At 42.8% G+C, this 12,732-nt stretch overlaps 1 protein-coding gene across 1 annotated transcript in view; it reads right to left on the bottom strand.

The window, feature by feature from the left end:
- The window catches only part of LOC118234122 (sodium/potassium-transporting ATPase subunit alpha-3-like), a 35,104-nt gene that overhangs the window by 10,618 nt on the left and 11,754 nt on the right, over positions 1-12,732 (bottom strand). Inside the window, exons 2-9 of the mRNA XM_035430470.1 lie at positions 10,271-10,384; positions 9,369-9,428; positions 7,356-7,559; positions 4,263-4,376; positions 3,821-3,955; positions 2,993-3,110; positions 1,456-1,724; positions 808-1,006 (exon numbers count right to left, since the gene is read on the bottom strand). Coding sequence (XP_035286361.1) covers positions 808-1,006; positions 1,456-1,724; positions 2,993-3,110; positions 3,821-3,955; positions 4,263-4,376; positions 7,356-7,559; positions 9,369-9,428; positions 10,271-10,384 — 1,213 coding nt within the window. The remainder of the gene's footprint in view (positions 1-807; positions 1,007-1,455; positions 1,725-2,992; positions 3,111-3,820; positions 3,956-4,262; positions 4,377-7,355; positions 7,560-9,368; positions 9,429-10,270; positions 10,385-12,732) is intronic.

Raw genomic sequence — 12,732 nt, 5'->3', positions numbered from 1 at the left:
AACTTGTGGCTAGCAATAGCTAAACACTAGCCCAAAAAATGACATTGTTAACTTTGCTCTTGTCATCGAATGTTCGAAGTGAAACCATGCTTTCCCCCTCGCTGTCTCTCCGGCGTACCTATGATGCATTAATGCCCGTATCTGCACCAGGACCCAGATGTAGGTGTCCAAGCCTATATCTATTGTTGTCCCATCCCTGCACTTCTTGGTAAATTGTATTTGTCCTAATACTCTAGCTTATTCTTCTGCCTAGTTTGGCTTTGCAGATGTTAGACCAGGATAGTGTTCTTTGTTCTCGGCTAGAAATAGCTTTACAAAATAAGTAATTGTACCTTACTGAACCCGTGTTCAGCAGTTGTCTACGATCATGAAAATGCACTTTTTGTACGTCGCTTTGGATAAAAGCGTCTGCTAAATGAATGTAATGTAATGTAATGTAATCTCAGTAGTTTAGAATCTATAGAGCTCTATCTGGTGGACTATTTAAGTCATTGCATTTTCTCCAAAAGAGAAACAACATATTTTTCTTGAAAGAGAAAACATTAGGCTACCTAAAATACAATTATTGTTCTTAATCGCTAGATCAACGTGAATGTGTAATGAAGAATACTTCATTAATCATTAACATCCCTAGGGTATACATACATACATGTGTATGCACATAAGTACATGTGTTTATGCGCAAATGCACATTCACAGCCCTAAATGTACACATACCTATGTGCATCTGTTTGTGTACACGTGTTTGTTTAAGTGTAAATGTGCATGTTGATCTGTATGTGTGCAGACGTGTACACGCCGCCTCACCGGACTGGTCCTCCGTGGTGTCGGCCTCGTGGATCTGGTTGTCGAACCACATGTGGGCCACGGTCATGCGGTTCTGGGTCAGGGTCCCGGTCTTGTCGGAGCAGATGGTGGAGGTGGAGCCCAGGGTCTCCACGGCCTCCAGGTTCTTCACCAGGCAGTTCTTGCGGGCCATTCGCTTGGCCGTGAGGGTCAGGCACACCTGGCCAGGGGAGGGCGGGGCCACACACAGGTTAGCCAACCGACCGCAAGGTGCAGGATAGTACAGCACCACAACAACCACACAACAACTCACCGTCAGGGGCACACAACAGGCCCGGAACATGGTGACAAACCTCCCTACGCTTTTGGTGATGCATTTCTAAATATGTGCTTTTAACTTAGTATACTAAGTTAAACAATTACCGTTTTATTGTGTTTGTTCTATCTTTTATTGTTATGTTTTACTTATTTTAATTATTACTATTGTTTGTCTCTATTTGTAACTTTTTTACAGTGAATTAATTTTAACATATTCCTTCACTTTGTTTCATAATGGTTAAGCTGCATGAAAAGATATAAATAAATGATTAATTATAAATAAAGAGAAAGGGACACAGACAGCAAAATGGCAGCACTGGTTCTGTCGCCCTAAGATCAGGGGACACTCACAGTGACGGTGGCCAGCAGCCCCTCTGGCACGTTGGCCACGATGATGCCGATGAGGAAGATGACGGCCTCCAGCCAGGAGTAGCCCAGCACGATGGACAGGACGAAGAAGGTGACGCCCAGGAAGACGGCCACGCCCGTGATCAGGTGGATGAAGTGCTCGATCTCCTTGGCGATGGGGGTCTTGCCGGTCTCCAGGCCCGAGGTGAGGGTGGCGATGCGGCCCATGACCGTGCGGTCGCCGGTGCAGACCACGATGCCGCGTGCCGTACCTGCGCGCGTCGGGGGGAGGGAGGGCGGGGTCAGAGCCCGTTACACAACGCTGGCTTAGTGTGAGAGGCTCACACGCAGCAGCAGAAGCACTCTGAATGCAGGTAAATGCCTAACTTGTATTTCAATGGCTATCTGTTTCAACTTGTGAGTGACTGAGTAAGGCCATCATCACACTCAACTCAAATAAAGTCTTATGCACTAATGTGTGGCTGAATCTTGGAAAAAATATTTCAAAAAACGAATTTATTTATATTGGAGTTATATCTGCTTTTTAGGACATGAAAGCACAGGCAGGGTTGTCTCTAAGCATGCTACGCAATGTGGATTATCCTGTCCCAAAACATACCAGGGACATAGAATATAAGATTATCTCTAAATATACTACCGATGTAGGGTTGTCTCCATACAAACTAGTTTGAACCCTGAGATTGTATCAGAAGTCCATGTCATTTTGGTGGGAGGTGACAATAAGTTTCAAACAAAATTATATATTTCCAGTTGGGGTACTTTCCCTCATTTTGATGAGCATGACACCACATCAGTTCTTCAAGCTGAGGAATCAATTCACTGACCACAAGCGCTGCTCTCAAGTTCTGATCCTCAATCAGTTACAGTTTCACATTTAATGATTTGGGGGTTAGAATTAGAGGCTGAGAAACCAGATCCTGGGTTTGTTGTAAAAAGCCAGATATTGGACTTGTAATCATCAAATGGTTTCCACTGTTTGGTTGTTTTTTTTAGTGTTGTTGTTGTTGGACAAACACAACATTTGCAAATTAGATTATTATTAGAATTATAGGGCTCTTTAATTGGCGATGGCTTGGCATGTCTAATTACGACTTTCCCTGGGCTCCATTTTGAAATGGTTATTGATTTTTATAAGACAGCTTAAATTCATTTCAAGATCTAATTATAAATGCGTGGTACATTAAAAGTGCTCATTATTTTTCACAAAAAAAGGCCCCAGGTGCACATTAACCAATGGAGCTTGGAATTGAGTGTCAAATGAAGAAGGGAAGGTAAATGGCTCTGTCTTGATGTCTGAGATGGTGCTGGCACTGAAGCAGAGAGATAGCAAGGGAGAGAGTCAGAGAGAGAGAGAGAAAGACTGCGTGCAAAATGAGAGATAGATAAAATGGAGAAAGCTGTGGTTGCCATGACAGCACCTTTAGCTCAGCTGGCTCACAGAATGTGACAGAGAAAGGCAAAATTCAGGACAGAGACTGGGGGGAAATGGATGGAAAGGCAGTTGTCATGGATACAGCACCTTCAACGCAGTTGGTGGAGAAAAAGGCAATGTTGCGAGTCTCCAGTGGGTTGTCATGGGTACAGTCAGGTGACCGGGTCTGGGGCTCAGATTCTCCGGTCAGGGAGGAGTTGTCCACCTGTCAGAAAAACAAGTCGTTATGAAGAAAATGCGTATGCCAGAAAATACACTGTGAACAACATGGAATATGCCACACAGCACATAATGAAAGCCTACCAGAGCCACATATGTAGTATTTTAAATAGTAAGATTTCTAAATTCTCCAAATCCCTAATTATTGTCAGTAAAACAGGTTACTAACCATCAGGCCTGGGTCAAATATGTATTTGTTTTGGATTCAAATACTTTTCTACGCTTTACTGATCTTGTCTGGCGTATTGGAACCAATGAAATACACTCAAGAATTGCAAACCCTGCCTTCTGGTCATATTGGCAGGCTCAGTTACACCAGGCAAGATCAATAGAGCACAGAAAAGTATTTGAATCCAAAGAAATACATATCTGACCCAGGTCTGCTAACCATACTGTTGACTGAATCCATTCCTCAGTGTCTATGAGGAGTGTAGTGTATTCCCCTATATTTCATTTTCCTGACAAAGGGGGCGCTCTTGCCCACAATGAGGAGCGCCTCTTGTACCTGCTAAGTAGACCCCTCCCTCCCTGGGTGACACTGTGGATAGCTATGGGGCCCGCTGTGGGACTGCTGGTCACTGCTAGCTCCCTCAGAGGCAAGCTTTAACTCCTGTCCTGGTAATGACTGCTTTTCTGCCGGTTGCTCCACCCACTAGCCCCTAATGCAGATTACTGGGTGGCAGGCGTGGTCAGCACCTTGCAGCCGTGAGAGGAGACGATGCGGAGGTCAGCAGGGATTCTGTCTCCGCCCTTCACCTCCACCAGGTCTCCGCCCACCACCTCCTCCGCGTTGATCTGCATCTTCTCCCCCTCGCGGATCACCAGGGCTTGCTGCACAGAACCAAACAGGAATGGTCATTACGGCATTGCACACTGACCGCACGCACATGAGCAGGCCAAACCAATGACTAGTCATACTAACCACAGAAACAAACTTAGCCCGCATACACACTAACCACAGAAACATGGGAAACAAACACAAATAATCTATTTCCACAGATACACAATGTGTATGAGACATACTCACCACAGAAACACACTGTCCACCTGAACACGGTAGCCCGACACCCTATCCAGTAATAGAGGAGAGGGGGGCAACTCTAAAGACAGAGAGGGAGTAAAATTTGGGAGCCGTTACCTGGGGAACCATGTTCTTAAAGGACTCCATGATCTTGGAGCTCTTGGCCTCCTGGAAGTAGGAGAAGCAGCCGGTGATGATGACCACAGCGGACAGCACGATGCCCAGATATAACTGAGAGAGACAGAGAGAGAAGGGCAGAGGAGGAGAGATATTAGATCACATCCACTCAACCTAACTTCAGTTCACTGGAACTCCCTGCCATCCCTTTGGAACAGAAGTTGAAGACCTTCTCCTAAAACAGTCGAGGTACTTTGTTGAAGTTTAACTTTGATACACTTCATGCTTCCTTTTGTTTTTATGTTCCAGAGAAATAATCAAGATTCATGAGTCATCTGTCTTTTTCTTTCTTTCTTTCACATAGACTCCACTCTGTCCCTCAAAACCATTATTCAGGGTGGCAATAGTCAACTTGGAAAAACAAGGATATTGTGTGATTTGGCAGGATTGGCATGTACTAGTGAAGCTCATGGGTGATTATAAGGGCTAAGCAGACTATAAAGGCTAAGTGATTTTGCTTATTTGGCAACAAACAGATTTAAATACATCTCATATTTTAGCTATCTGCCTTAAAGTAATAATCTTGAAGATTTTCATTAAAATAAATGTCTGTTAAGTCACTATCTATCGCCGAATTAAGTAACACAATGGTGATTTAGCCTATTATTATATTGATTTATATTATTATTAATATAATAATTTATGATTAAAGAACTGGGTGTCTGTGGCGACATTCCCGGGAAAAAATCACAAGCGGCGCATAGTTAGTGGCGTGTTTTCCATCACCCATCAGTGGTTGGTCCGCCAGAGAGGGTAGGCGGAGCTAACGAAACAGGCTCGCTGTTCAACTCACTTGTGTGTGAGCGGTGTACTGGTTTTTCCGGTGTATGCTAGCGTTACAATAACAGAGAAAGGGGGGGGGGGGGGGGGTTATGGAACCCTAAAAAGTTTTTGTGTAACATGAGGTCATATTATTTGTTGATGTAGATTTCGTATTACATTTGATGACAATGTAACGTTACTAAATTACATAGCCTAGCTATTTGCACAGCTAACGCTAGCTACCGGACCATGTCAAGAAAGGCAACATTAGTTTAGACAACGTTGCGCACAGTATCCCTCTCTCATATCAGGTAACGTTGCGTTAACTAGCTAGCTAATGTAATTAACACAATTTAATGTCAGCTAGCTAACAATTAGAAAAAACGCTAGCTAATGCTACCGACTGGTACCGACCTCGAAAAACGTCTCTCGAATGCAATGCTACCTATTTGCAACGTTGCAATGCAGCTAACTAAAGGTCAGTTCAGATCAATGATTCGCTATGAGACTGGATGCAACTTGCAAAATTCCAAGACGTCTGATTGTAAACGTTCTAACTGCACTTGGCGATTTGACAAGGTGGGTCTTTTGAGACCCCAGGCAACGGCTTCAGACACTCTGCAACTAACCAGTTCACACCGCTGCAATTTTCTCTGCAACATTCTAAAACCTTTTGTCTCGTTGCGAATCATTGATCTGAGTTGGCCTTAACGTTACCGTTATTTACATTGCCATCAAGTTCATCAATATATTATAATGATCGGAATAAAGCCGTCTTTACACAGAGCATTAACCAGGGGTATAGGTGGAGCAGAGCCAGGTCTGATTTCAGTGTAAAGATGTCAAACCGGAGAAAACTAAATAAAAGAATACAGCAGTATGGATTAGCGTTATTATTTTATTACGCTTCCTCATATGGTCCTTCAGCCTTGCCCTTTTTTGATGAAATCTCCTTTGTTTTTGTTTTATTATTCTTGTTCTGATTGCTAATTTAACACCCAGCTCAGCTTTATTCTCGAAAAGTTTAGCTAGCAAAACCAGAAATACCAGCGGTAACATTTTGCAAGGCAGTTGTTTCAAAAATATCACACAACAATCATTCAGGAGAAAGACTGTTTAGTGTGCAGGACATACATAATTGTACGAGCCGCAGCGAATCCCACAAATTCTTCTCTGCAGTGTAAAGATGTTCATACCGGGCAAAAGGTGGATAAAGAACGTCTGTGGAAATTGATCATCACTAATTCTACCCCAGGTCTGCTACAGCATATTAACCCAGCTCGGCAGTGTAAAGGCAGCTTAAGTTAGCCTAATGTTAGACAATGAATGAGTGCGTACATAACGTTACTCTTATAACAACCATTTTTTATTCAGTAAATAGTGTTATAATTGGCGTGGCCCAGGTGTCAACTGACTGACGTTACACAGGCGACACTGGTTGGATCCGGTTGGATCTCTGGGAAGTGAGGTCCAAAAACACACCTGCAATTACTTCTTTTCGCCATTGGTACCGCCAAAGAGAACGAAACAGAAATCTTCGAGATTGTAACTTTAAGGATGAGCAGGTTATTTAAGTTCAAACATGGTTATCAATACTGACTGCATGACTCAGGGAACAGTTAACAGCTGACATATCTTCACAACTATTACATTCATAAACTTCTAAATTGGAATTGGTTACATTAACCTCCCTCCAAACATACACGCACACACACACACGCACACACGCACACGCATACACACACAAACACACACACACACATACACGCACACACGCACGCACACACGCACACGCATACACACACACGCATACACACACAAACACACACACACACATACACGCACACACGCACGCACACACGCACACGCATACACACACACGCATACACACACAAACACACACACACACATACACGCACACAGGCACACACACACACACACGCACACACACATACACACACACGCACGCACACACACACACACACACACACGCACACAGGCACACACAAACACACACACACACGCACACACACACACACACACACACACACACACACACATACACGCACACAGGCACACACACACACACGCACGCACACACACACATGCACGCACACACACACATGCATACACACACACACGCATACACGCACACAGGCACACACACATACACACACACACGCACACACACACACACACACACACACGCACACACACACACACAGTCAGTATGAGATACTGAGGGTTGGGGGGTGTATCCCTGTGACCTACGTTGTCCCCTGCAGGCTCATCCTCGGTGGCTGCCTGGATGGCGTAGGCCAGAAAGCAGAGGATGGCTCCGGTCCACAGCAGGATGGAGAAGCCACCGAACAGCTGGCGGCAGAACTTGACCCACTCCGGCGTGGTGGGAGGGGGGGTGAGGGCATTGGGCCCATCGCGGGCCAGGTACTCTGCAGCCCTGGCATTGGTCAGACCCTGGGAGAGAGAGGGAGACAGAGAGAAAAAGAGAGAAAGACAGAGAGAAAAATTAATGAGGGAGAAAATAATGCTCCTATTTTCACTTAGAACTTCTTACATAAGACTTTGTGTTGTAATTTTTGTGCTCTAACTTCTTCAACCATGTGAACATTTTTTCAAAATATGCATTCACAATTCAATATAATTTAAAGATATGAATGTTGGATAAATGTTGAATTGTTTCAGTTCCACCTCTGCAACAATAGATGGCAGCACTGCGCCACGTATGATTTCTTTTATTTTCTATGGAGAGAATTTATCTGGTTCAAGTGCAATGACCACAGTGGATTCAACCAAATGGGAAAATGTTTTATTTTATTTTATTTGAATAAAATCATTAAGCCAATACTAGATATTCGCTCAACATAACTTATTAATGTCTTTGCTAAATTTTATGTTAAATATATATATATATGTGTATATAAATGTGTAGTTCAATGTTTATTGTTTTGAGACTGAATCAGGCCCAAGGATGCTCTCCTTTGGCTGCTACAGTGTCTTTAAGAAGTTATTATATATGATTATATATTATTATGATGATGACTGTTATAAACTACACTAAACAATAACGGTGATCACATTATCGTAGGATTCTGCTTTTTTACGCCGAAAAAATAGACAAAAATTCAGGAACAAATACACTGCACTCCATAATTGCAGGTATTCCAAGGTCTTTTTTTAAGATTACAACAGGCGATGACCCAGACTTCAACCACAACAAAATAATTATACTTGATTCTTTGAGCCAATCGTCTTTCAGTGTCTGACATTTGTGTAGTTTATTAATCATAATATTTACACAGCCGTTGGTAGCAGTCTAAGATTCAGAGAGAAAGCACTTACAGTAATTTGAATGAAAAGTTGAAAATGCTCTGGCTAGCTTGCTCAACTTGAGTAAAGTAAACAAAAATCGCTCCAAAGGCTTGTTTTTAATAATAGCGCGTGGCAAAATATTTGCTCTGATCAGAACGCCAATTATTTAAAAATTTTTTACAAACATTATTTGTATCTTATTTCATCCTGCTAATCCTGCTGTTTCATCCTACTTCTGTAACAAGTTCAATAATAAATTTATGAATGAAATACTGTACATTTATTGTGTTGTTGTTGTGAGTTGCCATATTATGGCAAAAGTTCTATCAGAATGTAAGTGAATTAGTGTAAAATGCCGATTTTGTCCTGTGTTCTGAAAACGCACCATTCCACAGGCTAGCAGCCACTGAAGAGGAAGGCTTTGTTTGATCGTTTTCACAAGGTACGATATATAGATACTTTACAAGATCATTTAGAGAATAAACATTGCATTTACATTACATTACAAGCCATTTAAACTGCAGGATATTTACTGAAGCAATAAACTTCTCAGATAAACTACCTTGCTCAATTGGCCCTCTGTAGCCATTAACACAAAATGAATAGGCTAGTGTTTCCTCTGCATCCATACAGGAATCTCCCCAGGAGATTTAATGTGCAGATAATGCATGGCAATCAGTGAGCTCTTAGAGCCATGGGGTTTGCACATATCAAGGAATTATTACTTGAGTGATTTCTCTTTGTCTGGCCCTGAGAGAAAAAACGACTCTGTCATGCTTTCATTAAAACGACATTAATGGTAAATCTCAGCAACTGATGATACGTCTGACGTGATGCGCTACAGTGAGCACTTCGCTAACACCCTCATTAGCAATTCATAATTATAAGTGACCGGCCTCCCGCGCAGTCGCCATGCATGCGCCAGTCACTGAGTCAGGGGCCTGCGGCGCTCACCTGGACGATGTCCGTGTTGTATTTCCGGCAAACTTCTTCCACAGACATCTTGTGCTCCGTCTGGCAGGGCAGAGGGGGGGGGGAACAGAGAGAGAGACAGAAAGAGTATCCATCAGTATACCAATACCCGTTAGTATCATGGAACTGCTAAAAACTAATTATGACTGCCTCTAGAATAAAGCATATCACAGTATTGAGAATAATGTTCACCACATGCACTGGATCAGTTCATGAAATCTTGAATTTTCTTTTTTTATTATGTAATAGTTCTATGCCCTTCGGTCAGCACAGAATCCCTTTTGAACTAAACTGTCAAGACTGCCCTTGAGTACATAAATGGATCCCTCCAGTATATCCAGTATGCAGGAATACTTATCTGTACTATTCAAAAAGTGCTCTTGGATCATATAGTTGAGCTAAGTTTAGGTTTTACAGACACACAGCAATAAGAAGCAATGAAAGTTTATTGACACACTCAGCCAGAAAGGCCAGCGAGGAAGTGATTAAGTCCCTTGGTGTCATTTAGCTAATGACATTTATCTATTCCCAACAAGCCAGGCCATTTGATTCATTTAATGCCATGACCTTCTAAACCAATTAGTTCTGAAGGAGGTTACCTCATCTTGTGTTTAACTTTCAAGACCAAGATCATGGAGAGGAATTGATGTCAGTTATACGTGGCTATCTTTACTCGTGGTGTGGAGTTCCCAGCATAGGTCAATACAGTCCAAGAAACTGAATGCTGGTTTGTGTGTGTGTGACTGTGTGTGTGTGTGTGTGTGTGTGCTTACGTGTGTGCATGTGCATGTGTGTGTGTGTGTCCGTGTGTGTGCGTGCATGTGTGTGTGTGTCCAGACATTGAGAGAGAAATAGTGGTGAAAGAGAGATAGTAGCACACTCACCAATGGTACTTCCCTCTTCAGGTCATCCAGGTCTTTTCCCTTCTTCTTCTTGGGAGAGTCCTTATCGTCCGCATCCTGTGTGGTGGCCACGCGGTAGCTGTCTGACCGGCCGTACTGCGGAGGAGGCAAACAGGCTGTCAGAGCGCCGTTCATCATGTGACCCGGGGCCAAGGCTGAGCCCACTAACGGACTCCCCCTCGCCCCGTCTCTGAGATTTAGGTAAGGATCTGTTCACAATGAGTCCGCTCTTGGTGCCATTTTTTTCCTCAATAAAATCCCATGCCCCTCACAAGGCCGCCACAAAATGGAACGTTAACTCGCGTAACCGATATTGAACGAGGTCGTATTCAAAGGTGAACTGTGAAAGCACCATTTTGAAGACCGTTATTTATACCAGCAAGTAGAGAAAGAAAAGCAGCACACGTAGTCACTCCAAGATCTTACCACTAAGAAAAACACACACAAGCTCATACGCACGATGTCACTATGACCTCCTCTCTCGCGACGGTTCCATTAACGGCACTCAGACATTTTACAGAGGTATAATGTTTCCAATATTCGCGGCCGCTAAAAGTGTTTTCCACATAAACATCTAATGTTTTTTTCATTAGTAGCAAATAGATCAGCTCAGGACAAACACAAGTACTCTGCCTGTAGGGGTGAATACACACTATTGCCTACAGCATGAGAGACTGTCGGAGACGTGAAGACTTAGCCTGAGGTGTGCAGACAGAAACATCTTAGCTTTTGATGCTATCTCTCTCACTTATGTTATCCAGAGATGCACACAGACCAGTAGATTAATGCGCCCATATATGCATCTACACAGCACAGATACCATGAATGCTGTAACTGTAAATGTCTCTGATCATGTAGGGCAATATAATTAAGGGGCATCACAACCTGCCCAGGATGACCTGAACCTAAACAAAACCTAAACAAAAAAAGACACTTTCCACTTTTCTACATTGCCTACAACATTTTCCTACACTATTTTTTTTTTTGGTCACGCATGCTACAAAACTTGAGGATTGGAGACTAATACCCACTCTGGTGAAAATGAAAGCGTGTCTGCAAACATCTGGTTTCAACTCTGATAATACAGGAAACGAGGGGATGAACAGCCGCTCACTGATTGGCTCATTCAGCATCCTCCCCGCAGCTGTGCGCTTATAGAGCAAGGCGGATTAACGGCTGCTCTGAGAGGTTCCAGTTCCTCCTATGGGCAACATGTTACAGGGGTGGGTGGAGCCAGCGGTGGGTGGATCCTCCATTTAAAGTCCTCTTTCTGCATTAGTTCAGCAGATGGTCAAACAGCAGTAAGTCGCCATGTTTGGAAAACATTACAGATTTCCTTTAACGAGAGGCACTGATGCCGCTCTATGATCAGCTGGTCGCTGTCCACTGACCAGTCCCTCTCTGCTGATCAGATATTGTCACATAGACATCATGCAGCTGATTATCTTTTTGTAAGTGTTTGCCTTGATCCCAAAAATAAAAGTGACTTAAAATGGGCTCTGACTTCAGAGATAACATCATAATCTTCTCAGATTCAAGCTGAACATCAGTAATGGTCATGAAAGCCAAAATTACAAATATGTTTTTGAAACCCGTGTACTCTAGGCTTAAATAAAGCATGGATAAAGCATATGTATTTTTCCTTTGCTGTTTTGTAACCACTGGCGAAACCATAAGTTCCTCATTTCTCGAATCTGGATTCATTTTATTTTTGCTTTTACAATCTGCAATATCAGATCTTGGCACCTTAGGTACAGTATAGCCTGTAAGAATTTGGACAATAACAATTTTGTTGTTTTGGCTCTGTACTCCAGCACATTGAGTTTGAAATGAAAGAGTAGACTGTCAGCTTTAATGTAAGGGTAATTAAATCCAGATTGGGTGAACCATGTAGAATTTGCAGCAGTTTTTATATGTATTCCACCCATTTTGGAGGACCAAACTTAAATGCGTCATTGGTTCATACACAGGAAAGCTGGCCAAAGGCCTAGAGTTCATTCTAGGTGTGGAATTTTCATTTGGAATCTGTTACTGTTGTCTCAACATGAGGATCAAAGGAGTGTTAATACCAGTACTGCAGCCCATCATGGGGTAGAAAAATCTGAATAAATTGATGAGAAACATATCCAAGACACTGGGTATGTCAAAATCAACTGTTTGGTACATTGTTAAGAACACAAGAACGCACCGGTGAGCTCAGCAACAGCAAACAACCCGGTAGACCACTGTAGCGTATGGCTGAAGAACAGGCTACTTTCATTTGTGAAGATAAACTTTTCAACTGTCAAACAGATCAAGAACACTTTCTGGGATGTAGGCATAGATGTGTACACCAGCATAATCTCAGAGGGATCACTGCAAGATGCAAACCACTGATGGGCCTCAAGAACAGAACAGTCGAGTTCTAAAAGTTTGCTAAAAAAAACATTTTTAATTGTAGAGTT

The sequence above is a fragment of the Anguilla anguilla genome, chromosome 8 (genome assembly GCF_013347855.1).
Source record: "Anguilla anguilla isolate fAngAng1 chromosome 8, fAngAng1.pri, whole genome shotgun sequence".
Taxonomy (NCBI): Eukaryota; Metazoa; Chordata; class Actinopteri; order Anguilliformes; family Anguillidae; genus Anguilla; species Anguilla anguilla.
Note: the sequence above shows the minus strand (reverse complement) of the source record. Positions and strands in the feature narration are given on the sequence as shown.